This window comes from Magnolia sinica, chromosome 1 (assembly GCF_029962835.1).
Source record: "Magnolia sinica isolate HGM2019 chromosome 1, MsV1, whole genome shotgun sequence".
NCBI lineage: Eukaryota > Viridiplantae > Streptophyta > Magnoliopsida > Magnoliales > Magnoliaceae > Magnolia > Magnolia sinica.
In genome coordinates this window covers 17,442,471-17,456,214 of record NC_080573.1, presented here as the reverse complement: position 1 = coordinate 17,456,214, position 13,744 = coordinate 17,442,471, and the positions used below count along the sequence as shown (strand labels likewise).

General features: G+C 41.2%; 1 protein-coding gene across 2 annotated transcripts in view; it reads left to right on the top strand.

The window, feature by feature from the left end:
• LOC131241310 (switch 2) overlaps nt 1–10,966 on the top strand; it is a 40,897-nt gene extending 29,931 nt beyond the window's left edge. For both annotated transcript variants that reach the window (XM_058240105.1, XM_058240114.1), the window contains one exon: nt 10,145–10,966. In XM_058240105.1, the coding sequence (XP_058096088.1) occupies nt 10,145–10,611 (467 nt within the window). In that variant the 3' untranslated portion in view covers nt 10,612–10,966. The remainder of the gene's footprint in view (nt 1–10,144) is intronic.
• Nucleotides 10,967–13,744: the final 2,778 nt, after the last annotated feature.

Below are 13,744 nucleotides of genomic sequence, written 5' to 3'. Positions count from 1 at the left end.
TGGTTCCAAATCAAATGCTGTCATGTCAGTCCTTGATGAGGCTGTCAGGACCATTTACAATCAGTTCCAGCAGCAGATCTCTGTCGAATGTGCATTCTGATGCCTGTCTGCCGGGCCAAAGGAAAGGGCTGCATTCTGTGGTCCCTTGAATTGTTGTTTAAGGAGATTGTAGTGCTTGCTGGTGTATTTATGTTTGCTCCTCTAGGCGGTGGCTCTAATTCTGCAGTGTTTGGTCATGCTGTTGCAGTAGCTGCATGCCTTCTACTTTAGTTTGGGGATAGCCTTGCCCTTTTCTAATTTAATGAATCTATTTGTCTTCTCAAAAGAAAAAGAAAAAAAGAGAAAGTATATTACGTCATTTTTTCTTTATCTGTTCTAGACTTCCAGTATCTTTCCTTGAGATTTTTCTCTTTATTTCTTGTTTTTTCCCCCCTTGCTTGATGGTTTGAAAAGCAAATGCCTCAAATCTATGCTGAAACAGGGGCCATCGACCGGTCGACAGTTTGGTCAACAGGTTGAAGGATATCGAAAGTATTCAGATTTTTGGCAAAGCTCTTTGGACAGATTTTGGAGTTTTCGACAGGTCTAAAACTCTGATTGACAGGTCGACCCGATCGATCGAAGCGTTTCGACCGATTGACTCGACAAATCGATGGGTTGCACAAATTTGTGCGATTTGTTCATATTTCCATTTTTAAAGTATATGGGTGTAAATGGGATTAGGGTGAATGCTAGACGTGCTTAAGGGTTTGAGAGGGTTTTGAAGAGGAAAATATAGAGCATTTCTCTTGGGGCTTTGAATCGGTAAGGTTTCATCTCTTGTAACGTTGTTATTCATAGTTCATTGTCGCTTTGTGCCATAGTTTTTTCCTGCAAGGGTTTCCGCACAAAAATTCGAAGCGTTCTTTGTTGGATTTGCTTGTGCGATTATGATTACCTTGTTTGATTCCTCTCTATGTGCTTCTGTGAGTCCCAACAAGTGGTATCAGAGCTATCGTTGGGAAGCAGATCGAACATGAAGACAAGGTATCTATGGCATTTAACATGAATTTCAATGTAGAGAAGTATTCCGGGAAAAACAACTTTGAACTATGGAAGGTGAATATGAAGGGCCTTCTAGTTCAGCAAGGATTGGAAGATGCACTCTTTAGAAAGCGACTGGAAAATATGAAAGACGAAGAGTGGAACAAGTTCGATCAAAAGGCCAATTATCTCAATCCAGTTGTGTCTAACAGATAAGGTCCTCTACAATGTGATGAGAGAGAAGATTGCGGGTGATACATGGGCGAAGTTAGAGAACATCTATGCGAAGAAGTCTATTGAGAATCCTTTGTATTTGAAGCTACAGTTGTTCAATCCGAAGATGACTTAGGGGGTTGACGTTGAGACCCTCATTAGTAACTTCAATAGGCTTATTTGTAAATTGTTGGATGTGGATGAGGTGATGAAGGATGAAGATCAAACATGTATTCTATTGAATTCTTTTCCAGAATCGTATGAGTCATTTAAAGATTCTTTGTGCATCGGTAAGACGACCATTAGCATTGAGATCGTTATCTCAGCTCTTCGGTCGAAGGTGATGAGAAAGAAAAGCAGTAACGTGGGTGCTTCTACAGATGCACTGGTTACAAGGGGGAGAAATTCTGAGCGGAATAGTGGATCTTCGTGATCAAGATCCAAATCCAAGGGCAAGGACAAAGGCAAGTTGAAGTGCTAGAATTGTGGCATGACAGGGCACATGAAGAAGGATTGTCAGAATCCTAAGTCTAAGAAGGAGAAATCAGAGGGTTCGTCCAGAGAGGCCAATATTGCAGAATCCATTGAGGTGAGTGGTAGTGATGTGTTGATTGCATTAAAATCCGGGTATTTCGACGATGAATGGATTTTGGATATGGGAGCTTCATATCACATGACCCCTAATAGGAGTTGGTTTACCAGTTACAGTGAGTGCGATGGTGGCCAAGTGTTTATGGGTAATTACAATGTCTGTATCGTGGTTGGTGTTGGATCGGTGTGCATCAAAATGTTTGATGGCATGGAGCGTATCTTGATTTATGTGAGGCACATTCCTAAGTTAAGGAAGAGTTGGATATCTTTGGGTGCACTCGAGGCACTTGTGTGTAAATTTACAAGGTTCTATTGTGTCCTTAAGCTTTCAAAGGGGCACTCATAGTCATGAAAGCACAGAGGAATGATTACCTTTATAGGTTGATCGGGAGCACTTCATCGGGTGGGGCTGCAGTGTTTGTAGCGGATTCCACGTTTGCACGTATGTGGCATGCGCACCTAGGCCATATGAGCAAGCGATGCATGAAGGTACTTTTTAACCGTTGTTTGATCACAATTTTTAAAACATTGATTTTAGTATATGCGAACATTATATATATGGTAAACAATCAAGGTTATCTTTTAAGTTTGGGAAACATGTTTGTAATGGAGTTCTAAATTACGCGCATTCTGATGTATGGGGACCGTCGCTCGTAGTTTTTGGTGGAGGATAGTCATGGTTTGTTACATAAATTGACGACTATTCCAAAAAGGTGTGGGTTTTGTTTTTCTGAAAAATAAAATTGAGGTTTTCACCAACTTTAAACAGTGGAAGGTGATGGTAGAAAAACAGTCGTGGCAAAATGTGAAAGTCTTGAGGACGGATAACATTGGAGAATTCACTAATGGGGAATTCAATCGTTTTTGTAAAGATGAAGAGATCGTGAGGCACAATACAGTGCGCCACATACCAGAGTAGAATGGTGTGGCTGAGCGGATGAATCATACTCTCTTGGAGAGGGTCCAATGCATGGTGAGTAATGCTGGGTTGGGCAATGAAATGTGGATTGAGGCTGTTAACATGACTTGTTACTTAGTGAATCGGTCTCTTTCTACGGCTATTGATTATAAAATTCTAGAGGAAGTGTGGATTGGTCAACATGTAGACTGCTCGGGGCTGCGAGTATTTGGTTGCAATGCTTACTCGTATGTACCGTTAGTTGAGAGAGATAAGTTAGACCAAATGGCTAAAAAGTACATCTTTGTCGGATATGATGGTGGTGTGAAGGGATACAAGCAATGTTTTAAATATCGATGATATTGGCCGATATATCCCACGATATATCTTGTATCCCACCTGTGCGATATGAAACGCACTGGTAGTGCCGATATAATGTTCGATCTGGTGAGCATTTTCAAATTTTGATCCTTTTTTTTTTTGTCAAAATTATCTTAAATCAGTATCCAATGGTTACAAATCCATTGGTTCTTCATGTTTTGCACAAAAAATCATGAAGTTGGGGCTTTGATTTCGATATCCATTGGTTCTTCAAGTTTTTTTTTTTTCTCAAAATTTTCTTTGAACTAGCTGTCAATTGAGACTAATTTCGAAGTATTTAGGAGTATGTGATGAAATGATTATCACATACACTCTAATTTCGAAATTTGAGTGTAGGTGGTCCCATTTGGGAAAATTTTAAAAATTTCCCAATTTCTCCCAAATTGCTTGCAATGTTGCACACCAAACATGAGATCAAGCATGTATGAGGGCTGATCTATTGATTTGTTAAGTCTTTGTCATTTTTTGAAAAATAAAAATCATTTTTTAATTAAAAATTAATAGCAAAATATTAAAATATTAATTTTTTTCTAAATTTCCCTTCAACCAGTTGTCAATTAAAACTAATTTCGAATTATTTAGGAGTGTTTGATGAAATGATCATCACGTATACTCTAAATGTTATACATTCAATTTGAATGTAGATGCATTAGTTCAGTCAGACAACACATAGCTTAGAACCATACAAAGGAAACCTATTATGTGCACTTCTTTTATGAGACGTTATGGTTGAAAAGTGTGTATTAAGGTCTTTTTTAACAATCCCTGAAGTTTCATTGAAAAATTCAACCATTTTTCTAATGTTTCCCAAAAAGTGCGATAAATTACCTAATACAAACGATATATCTCGTGCGATAACCGATATATATATATATATATATATATATCTATATCCCATGGATGTGATACGTAACGCGATACCGATATTTCGAACACTGGATACGGGCGTAATGCAATACCAATATTTCGAACACTGGATACAGGCTATAAGACCAGGTCACACGGAAAATCATCTTTAGTTGTGACATCAAATTTGACGAGGGATCCTTGTTCCATAAGGATGTGTATAAGGAAGCGAAAAAGTTGGTTGTGGACGTTTAGATAGACAGAGATGAGACATGGGCTGATACTTAGACGCAGATAAAGTTACAGGAGCAGGTGGAGTAGCCACCTATGAGAAGGAATCCACCAAGGGATCATAGGTTATCGGTGAGATACATAGATGACTCAAATGTTGCATTTTTCCTCATTACAGATGAGGGGGATCCGTCTACTTTTCAGGAGGCTTTTGACGACATAGACGTCGCAAAATGGAAAGCGGCAATGCGTAACGAGATGAACTCCTTGTACAAGAATAAGACATGGGAGCTTCCCGTGGGCCGTAAAGCGATCGGGTGCAAGTGGATCTTCAGGATGAAACATGATAGATACAATGCAAGGTTGGTTGCAAAGGGATATGCTTAGAGAGAAGGTGTTGACTTCGTTGAGATCTTTGCGGGTGTGGTGAAGCAAGTATCTATCAGATTCATATTGGCGCTCGTTGCCTAATACAATCTCGAGCTGGAATAGATGGATGTGAAGACTGCTTTCCTGCATGTGGAATTAGAAGAACATATTTACATGAAGCAATCAGAAGTTTTCGAAATACAAGGGGCAAAGAACAATTGATGCAGGACAATTAACCACTTGCTCTAAAACCTCAAACTGACAGAGCATGATGAATTAATCCCTTTATCTCATAGCCCAGGCTTCACATCCCATGGGTTAGGACTTCGGCCGAACCCCCCTCGTGGGCCCCACATCACATTGGTACCACCTCAAATGAGTCACCCGTCTCACACGGGTGGGTCCGCGTCACACGAGCCACTTGCCTCACACGGGTTGCCTACCCCGAGTGTGCCCCTGCATACCATGGACAACCTCACTCGAGCCCGGTGTGAAAATGCCCCTGCATTAATCACCCCCGGTAATGAGTCTCGAACACAAGACCTCCCGCTCTGATACCACTTTGATGCACGACAATTAACCACTTGCTCTAAAAGCTCGAACTGATAGAGCATGGCGAATTAATCCTTTTATCTCATAGCCTAGGCCCCACATCCCATGGGTTAGGACCTCGGCGGAACCCCCCTTGTGGGCCCCACATCACATGAATACTGCTTCACACAAGCCACCTGTCTCACATGGATGGGGCCCGCCTCATATGAGCCACCCGCCTCACACAGGCCGCCCACCTCGATTGTGCCCCTGCATCCCACAGGCAACCCCACTCGAGCCTGGTGTGAAAATGCCCATGCGTTAACAATGTTTGTAGGTTGAAGAGATTGTTGGATGGCCTGAAACAATTACCTAGGTAGTGTTATAAGAAATTTGATTATTTTATGATGAGTTGGAGGTTTACCAGGAGTGAGTATGATCATTGTGTTTATTTCAAGACACTGAGTGATAGGAAGTTCATTATCTTGGTATTGTATGTTGATGACATGCTTATCGCCGGTTATAGCATGTCTGAGATCGACATGCTGGGGGCTGCAAAGAGGATTCTCAGCATTGACATATACAAAGATAGGAAGAAGAGCAACATATGGTTATCTCAGGCTGAATACCTTGTGAAGTTATTGGTGAAGTATGGGATGGACAAGGCAAAGCCGGCCAGCGTTCCCAGCGTGGCTCATTTTCGGCTTTCTTCTGAGCAGTGTCCTGAAACGGATGAAGAAAAGTAGGTTATGTTTCCTGTTCCTTATTCAAGCGCAGTTGACAACTTGATGTATGCCATAGTCTTTACAAGACCGGATATTTTACATGTGGTGGGTGTTATTAGCAGATACATGTCTAACCCCCAACTTAAAATTTTGGTTGGGCTTGGTTTGGCTCGGGCTAGAAATCCTCAACCCTACTAGAGGACAGTTAGGCTTGGGTTGATGTCCCGGGCAAACCGACCTAATCCGAACCTGACCATGTATGATGTACAATATAAATGATTATATTTAATGCAAATGACCCGTAATTATCTAAAAGAGCCATTGATTTGATTTTTGAATCATGTACAGTTACACATGTTATTATCCTCTAATTAAGAGATTGTAACTTACAAATTTACAAATACCGTACTTCTCGTCTCTGTCAAGGGAGAGATTTTCTGAATATGGTATAAAAAATCCAAGACCAACATTACTCTTCCCATTCACAATAGCTTGGGAGAAATCGTCTCTTGGTGATGCGTTCTGACTCTTGTCCTCTCCTTCAAAGCAACTGTGTGGACCCCACACAATGTTTCTCTAATCCAGAGAACATTCCACTACTCCAACACAAGAGGCGAGCTTCTCTTTTGGCATTTCTCTCTTCTTCCCTATTCCATTCACCAAAAAGGGCAGGACATGCACCACATCACATACTCGATTACTGGTATGAAAACCTGCAGAAATCCATGGATTTTTATTTTTTTTTTTGAAAGATGAAATTTTATTAGCAGGAAAGGAAAAACTACACCGAAAAACAAAAGAAACACACCAAAACAAAGGAAAACTGAAAAAGAAAAGAATAAAAAAAAGAAAAAACAAAAAAGAACAGCACAACGAAGAGAACAAAAGAAAATACACTGCAGTCCCACCGGCCCACAACTGCAACCCAGCCCAACATAACCCAAAACTTTACAGTGCCCAATCCCTAAACAGGTAAACTCTAGAGAAGACCCTGGCCGAAGAAACTCTGCTATTACGGAAGCAACGATTGTTTCTTTCTGCCCAGATCGCCCAAATAACAGCCAGCAAGATGACTCTCCACTTGTTTTTTCCAAGGCCTCCACCTGGTTCACCATGCCAGTTGAAGAAAAGAGTTTCCAGGGACAAAGGCATACACCAGGAAACACCAGCTAGCCGAAGAACACTCCACCAGATGTCGTAGGAAAAAGGACAGTGGATGAACAAGTGGTCCACCGATTCCTCCGCATTCATACAAAGGAGGCACATATTCGGAATGATGGACCCTCCTCTCCTAAGATTATCTATCGTAAGGATGCTATTCCTTCCAGCCAGCCAACCAAAGGCTGCCACTTTAGGGGGAACACCATAGGACCACAGCGGAGCTGTATGAGGCAAGGAGGAAGAAATATCCTGCGTGGAGATGGATTTGTAGAAGGATTTGACGGAGAAAATGCCCGAGCCGGCAAGAGACCATCTGATTCCATCCTCCGCTCCTTGAGAAGGGGCAAGCAACTGCAATTGGAAGATGAGTCAATTCTTGGATTTGAGATTCAGACAATCTACGTCTGGGCGGGGGGATCCAAGTCCCGATACCATCAACAACCTGATAGAAATCTCTAATCAAGGCATTTGGCTTAGTGGACACTGCAAATAGCCCAGGGAAAGAATCAGCTAACGTGGAATTGCCATCCCAACAGTCCAACCAGAATCTGACATTCGCCCCATCTCCCATAGAGAAATTGCACCTTTGAAAAACCAGCGGGGCTATTCTAGCGATTCCTTTCCAAAGGAAGGATGTATGGTACAAAGAGGAATGCTTAGTCCACCACCCCTGGGGAGACAGACCGTGTTTGGTGGTGACAATCTGCCTCTAAAGACTCTTTTCATTGAAAAATCTCCAAACCCATTTGCCAAAGAGGGCTATATTCATGCTTTCCATGTTTCTAATGTTAGCCCCCCCTTCAGAATAAGGATTACAGACTTCACTCCACCTAAGCAAAGGATACTTACCACCCATATCTCCAGATTGCCACAAAAACTATTTGCGGAGTTTGTCGATTTTTCTGATGATCAATTTGGGGCAATGGAAAAGGGATATGAGGTAAGTAGCAAATTGGAAGGGATGCCTTAATCATGTTCAATCAACCCCCCAAGGATAGAAGATTCAGCTTCCATTTCAACAGTTTACTCTCCATTCTTTCTATCAGTCTATCCCATAAAGATAGCAGGGGTTTGCCGATACAAAAAGGTAATCCAAGATAAAGAGTGGGGAGAGAACTTACCTTGCATCCAATGTAAGAGGCAAAGGAAATCCACAATTTTGTTTCTTGAAAAAAAAAAAAAAAAAACACAACTCTTCATCAGAATATGTGAGTGCTCATTGCAATTGTCCATCTTCTCCGACCCATATGAGATCTTTTTCCATCTGCACCTTGCCTGAACAACTGCCAGATTTTCCATTCCCTTGTCAGATTCTGCTCGATGGATCTGGCATGGCAACAGAAAAATTGTCTAATCCCTGTTGATCAGCCTTTTGCCGCATCAACTCATTTCTCTTTAAGGAATCTAGCCATTGCATATCTTTCATGGCTTCTCCTTCATCTTCCTTCACCATCTCTCTTAACCCAACCTGACCAACCCAACCAAAGTGGGTTAAGGATAACGGTACAGTACATCTGGTTGGGGAGCTCTGGATAGGTTGGGTCACAGGCTGACCAAGCTTGGTGTCAGGTTGGGCTTGGGTTGACCCTCAACCTGACCCACTCTTCTAAGTTGCAGCCCTAGCAGTTGGGTTGGGTAGTGTTCAACCAAGCCTCGTCTATTTACCTAAATGGGCTACATTTTCAAGCCCGAACCTAACCTGTTACCATTTGAATACTGTCTATCAGTTCTCTTTTTTGAAAAAAGAAAATTGAACTTATAGATTAAAAAAAACTTCCTAGGGTGAGATTTCTTCTTCTTCTTCTTCTTCTTCTTTTTTTTGTGGGGGCGGGGGGGGGGGGGGGAATGGGGGGGAAAGGGAAATGAAATTTCTCAAAAAAATAAAATAAAATAAAGAAGGTGAAAGTGTAAGTTTAAAACAGAACTTTCAAAACACCTATTGGTAGAGATAGGATTACAAAACGTCAAACCTATTTTTACTGATAGTTTTGTAGAAAAGCTAGACCTATTGGTGCGGATAGGTACTCTATATAGCCATACCTATTGGCATTCAGCAACCATGCTTTTTTAAAAACTATGACAAAAAGGGTACATTTGTATTTTCCATCCATGTTTGTATGGTCAACAGACTACATTGGTACATGAAAAAGGTCAAGGCCTATTTTTGGAAAATTCCCACTTCTGAGGATCTTTCTGGTAAAAATCATTTGATTAAAAACACGATTTTTTTAATGTATTTGAAGACGTAGCTTGACATGGGCCTGCACTGGATAGAGTGAACAGCCCATGCTGTGATTGTGGCCCAATCTGGGGCAGCATCAATTCCTCCTCATTGGGAAGTAGTGGTCCTTGAGTTTAGATCTCTGTATATGTTCATTGCCATGGCCCGGTTTTGTATCACATAACTATTGGCCTTGGTGGAAGCTGATCAAGGTCCACCTTTTGGATCGACTCATGTGGTGTCTTTCCCATTAGATTGTGGAGCCAACGTGTGGTTGTCACTTCCATCTCACTCATAGAACTTGAACCATTGGTTCGAATCGGGGCATGTTAACTGTGCTCATACCTTTTGATCTGACTTTTGATCCTTCTGTCTGTTCTTTTGTCAACCTAGACATCATTCCGTCCAGTGGTTCATCTCCTAATTTGTTCACAGATCCATTTGTTTGTCTTGCTTTGGTACCAATCATCAATCTGTTAAATAGATCCAACCAACAATTCTTCGGTCCATTGGGCTGTATGTCCATCAATAGATCCATCTTCCATTCATCATTTGACATTTCAGTTTGTTCAACAATTTCTTCAGGGGGCTTCATGGGACTAGTGATCTTTTTTGTGAGTGGCTTCATAACGAACTTCTTTTAGCCATATTGGATGAATGGATATTCTTCTCCCCATTATGGATGGCATTTTGATCAATTTCCGCGTTCTTCTAAGAAGAATATGGCATGGATCATCAGCTTGACAAAACACCACATATCTTGGAGTTCTTTTTATCTTATTTCCACGGTCGAGTGTTTACTGAACTGAAAATGTATTGGTTCGTCTTACCTTGTTCAAATTTCATTGCAATATTGCAGATATATCTGAATTTTCCTTTTGTACTTTTTGTTCGTGCATGTAATTAATATGATTTTATGCCTTACAATATCAGAAATATAATGTCTATATGCAGGAATCATATACGCTCATCGCAATGAAGATATTGTCAATACGAGACCTGGGTTTCCGGCAAAGAAGGATGCAAGTTCTCGTGAGATTAACGATAGCATTATGACAAAAGAATTATCCAGCAACAATATTCCAATGAAAAGGCCGGTGAACAAAGATGCAAGTGTGTGCAAGAGTGACAATGGCATGGTCACAGTGCAATCATCCAGGAACAAAAACCTAACGAAAATGCAGGCAAGCAAAGATGCAAGGTTGGTTGGAAATAACGATAACATTCTCACGAAGCAATCTGGCAGCAAAAATGTTTCAGGAGAGGAAGCTTCTTCTGTGAAGAGGAAAAAGAGCAGCGAATTCGGTCTCCTTGCACAGTTTATGGGCATGGAGAAGATGGAGTTCAGCAAGTGGCTACTCTCTGCATCATACTCTCAACGGGAAAAGGTTCTCCACGACTATAAGAGTAAGAAAAGCTAATAGAGGAGATGGACAGGTACTGAGTTACCCCCCTTTTTTCCTCTCCGTGAATAGACACACCAGGCAGGTTGTGGTGTACAGAAATGTATATATGGTGGAAGAATGGTAAGCTCTCTTAGTACAGGGATGCTTGAGCCAATAATGGTAGGCTTTTGTACGTGTATTTGGTGTGTAGGTGTTGGCGCCCATGGTTTGAGATCCAGATCATTGATCAGATAGGCCCATCTTGCATAGATGATGCCTAAAACTGGACAATCCTCACCCTCCGACGCCAAATACTGCAAATAAGTTGTTGAAATATGAAGCAATGTTCTGCTTTCAATGGAGAAAAGACCGTATCAGATGTTCCTAGGAATTTCCAATCTGGGAATTATAGCACATAATTCATCCAAGGTGGGACCCATTAGATTAAGTCTGGATCACTGAACCATGGGCACCATGTGTACAGACTCTTAAGTTCAAAATGTCGACGGAGTGGTGCAGGTGATTGGGATTTTATCTGCGTCAACTGGAGGGCACTGGGCACTTTTGTCATCTTAACCCATCCATGGAAAGTAGCTTGCTCTCACTTTACTATTTTGCATGTAGCCCACATAGACGACATCGTATTAGGGAGCATGCACAATAAAGACTCTGTGGAGCACACCACGATGACTTTGTTGAATTCATTCCAAACACCTGCTGCCCTGGATCATTTTAGGGCATCGGCCCCCAAAAAAGAGGTAGATCTCAAAATCCAGTAGGTCGCAGCATTGTTAAAAAAGTGGAGAGGTCACCTATCGATGATTGCTTTTTAGGTACCTCTCTCTACGTGTAGCACACACTTGCATGTAATCACCCTTCTCTCTCTCAAGCTCTCTTTCACCTGCCTGGAATCACCCTTTTTCTCTACTTTTTTTGGTTCTCCCTTCCACACATGGCCTGTACATGCCACACCTCCTAGTCTTGATAAACAACATAATATATAAATTGCGAACTCTGACATTTAATTACCATGAACTAAAATGAAATACACTCATTTTGGGGGCTGTTTGGATACAACTAGATTTTTGGTTATAGTTTTTTTTTTTTTTTAATGACTGGAACAACCTAATATAGTTTAGCTCTTGTTCATCTCCATTGTTGCCCATTCCTCATAAAGGCAATCAAAGGGAGTTATGTGTGATCTGGATGGATTTGTGGAGTGTATTTTGAGATCTGTAGGGGTATATATACGAAGAGGATTCTATGATAGTACAGCTGTAGCATATCAAAGGACACTACAATATTGCTTAAGTGGCTGATGGAAGAGTAATTATGTAGAAGCGGTTACAAGACATATGGCAAGAGCATGAGCAAAGAAGGTCAAGTGGTATGGAACAGTTATAGTAACCGTTAGAACATGGGAAGGAAGAATTGCTGAAAGAAGAATTGCCGAAAACAACGATCAACTGACAAATTTTTAACCCAGTTTGGTAAACACAATCTGACATGTAATGTGTTATTCTGAAATTAAAATTAAATAAACAAAGTGCTGCCCATCAAGCATCCACCAATCTAACATGTAAAGTATCATTTCAGTGTATTTTATGCTGGTTTATGATCCATCTAAGTTGGGGCCCACTATTTGGATGATTTAATTTGAGCTACTTATTTCTTCTGTGTTTGGTTTACTATCCATCTAAAGTGGGGCCTACTTGTTGGAATGTTTAATCCTGAGTTACGTATTTCTCATGAAGGGCTGTGGGTAAGGGTGGCAATGGGCTGGAGCCCATGAGCCTGACTCATCTTTGGATTAGGCTTGGACCTTTAAGTTCCGCTCGTGTAAGGGGCTTGAGCCTAACATGCATGGCCAAGTTTTGATCCAAAGTGGCAGCCCAACAGGCCCTTAAGTAGAGCTGTACATGAATCGAGTTAGCTTGGTTAACTCGCTCGACTCAGCTTGAATTTGGGTTTGAGTCAAGTGAAAAAATTTCGAGCCGAGTCTGAGCTATACCGAGCGCAACTTGACTCCACTCAATTCGAATCAATTTGACTTGAATCGGGTTCACTTAATATAAATATTTTGTAAATATTTATATATTTAAATATATTATATATTATATATTAAAAATCCAAAAACCTATACTCAAACTTGAACACGGCTCCAAAGATTAATCTCAAGCTCGGCTTGAACTAGGCTTGAGCTTGCCTGAGTTGCTGACTGAGCTAAGTTTGAGCTGGGGTAGCCTGTCGGCATAGTCGAGCCAAGCTTCCTCTCGTTTACAGCTCTGCGCTAGGATCCAGAGATTTCACCTCCACGTAAATAAATAAATAAAAATTTAAAAATAAATAAATTGTGCACTGGTGATTTGTGGTGCTGTACCATCTTCCTGCCACTTGTGTAGGAAATCTGTACCATGAAAACCGTAGGCCCCACCATGAAGGTCACCTGAAATAAAATCTAGGTTGGTCCCCTCATCGGATACGCCACACTGTTGAAATCAATGGACAACCGTTAGTCTAATTTAACATAAAGGTGCTGGCTGTGCAGCCCCACCTGTTGAGTAGGCCAGCTCGATATCCACGGATGACGGTTGATCTGCCTACTTGTATCCTTTTGTTGATACTGTCTATTTGGTAAGCCACTATATCTACGGTCCAGATTACCCTAGAAAATGCAAGCTTTTAAGTTGGCGAACTGCAATGCGGGAGGTTGCTAGATTTGTTGGATCAGAGGACATTTGAGATATGGGCATTCCATGGTGAGGCCCACTAGATTGATGGTCGAGATCAATAAATCAATGGTACTTGTAAAAAGATGATTTGCAGAGTGATGCAAGTGGGCCATAAATGGTATGATTAGCTTAGTCCAGTCAGATTATATTTATATCTGAGCTATGTGCACTCCAAGGTGTGGCCCACCAGATCAATGGTCACTAATTCATCTCTCCTATTGTAATGACTTGTAAAATTGACATTCTCACTATTGTCTAGAAAGCCATATGAAATTCGAGGGCCCCACATAGCGGGAAGTGGATTGGGTACTGAGTAACTCAGTATGCTAAAAAACTCTTTGGGGTCCACCATGATTTGTGTCTTATCCATGCCGTCCATCTGTTTTGCCAGCTCATTTTAGAAAATGACTCAAAAATAGAAGCGTATCTAAAGCTCA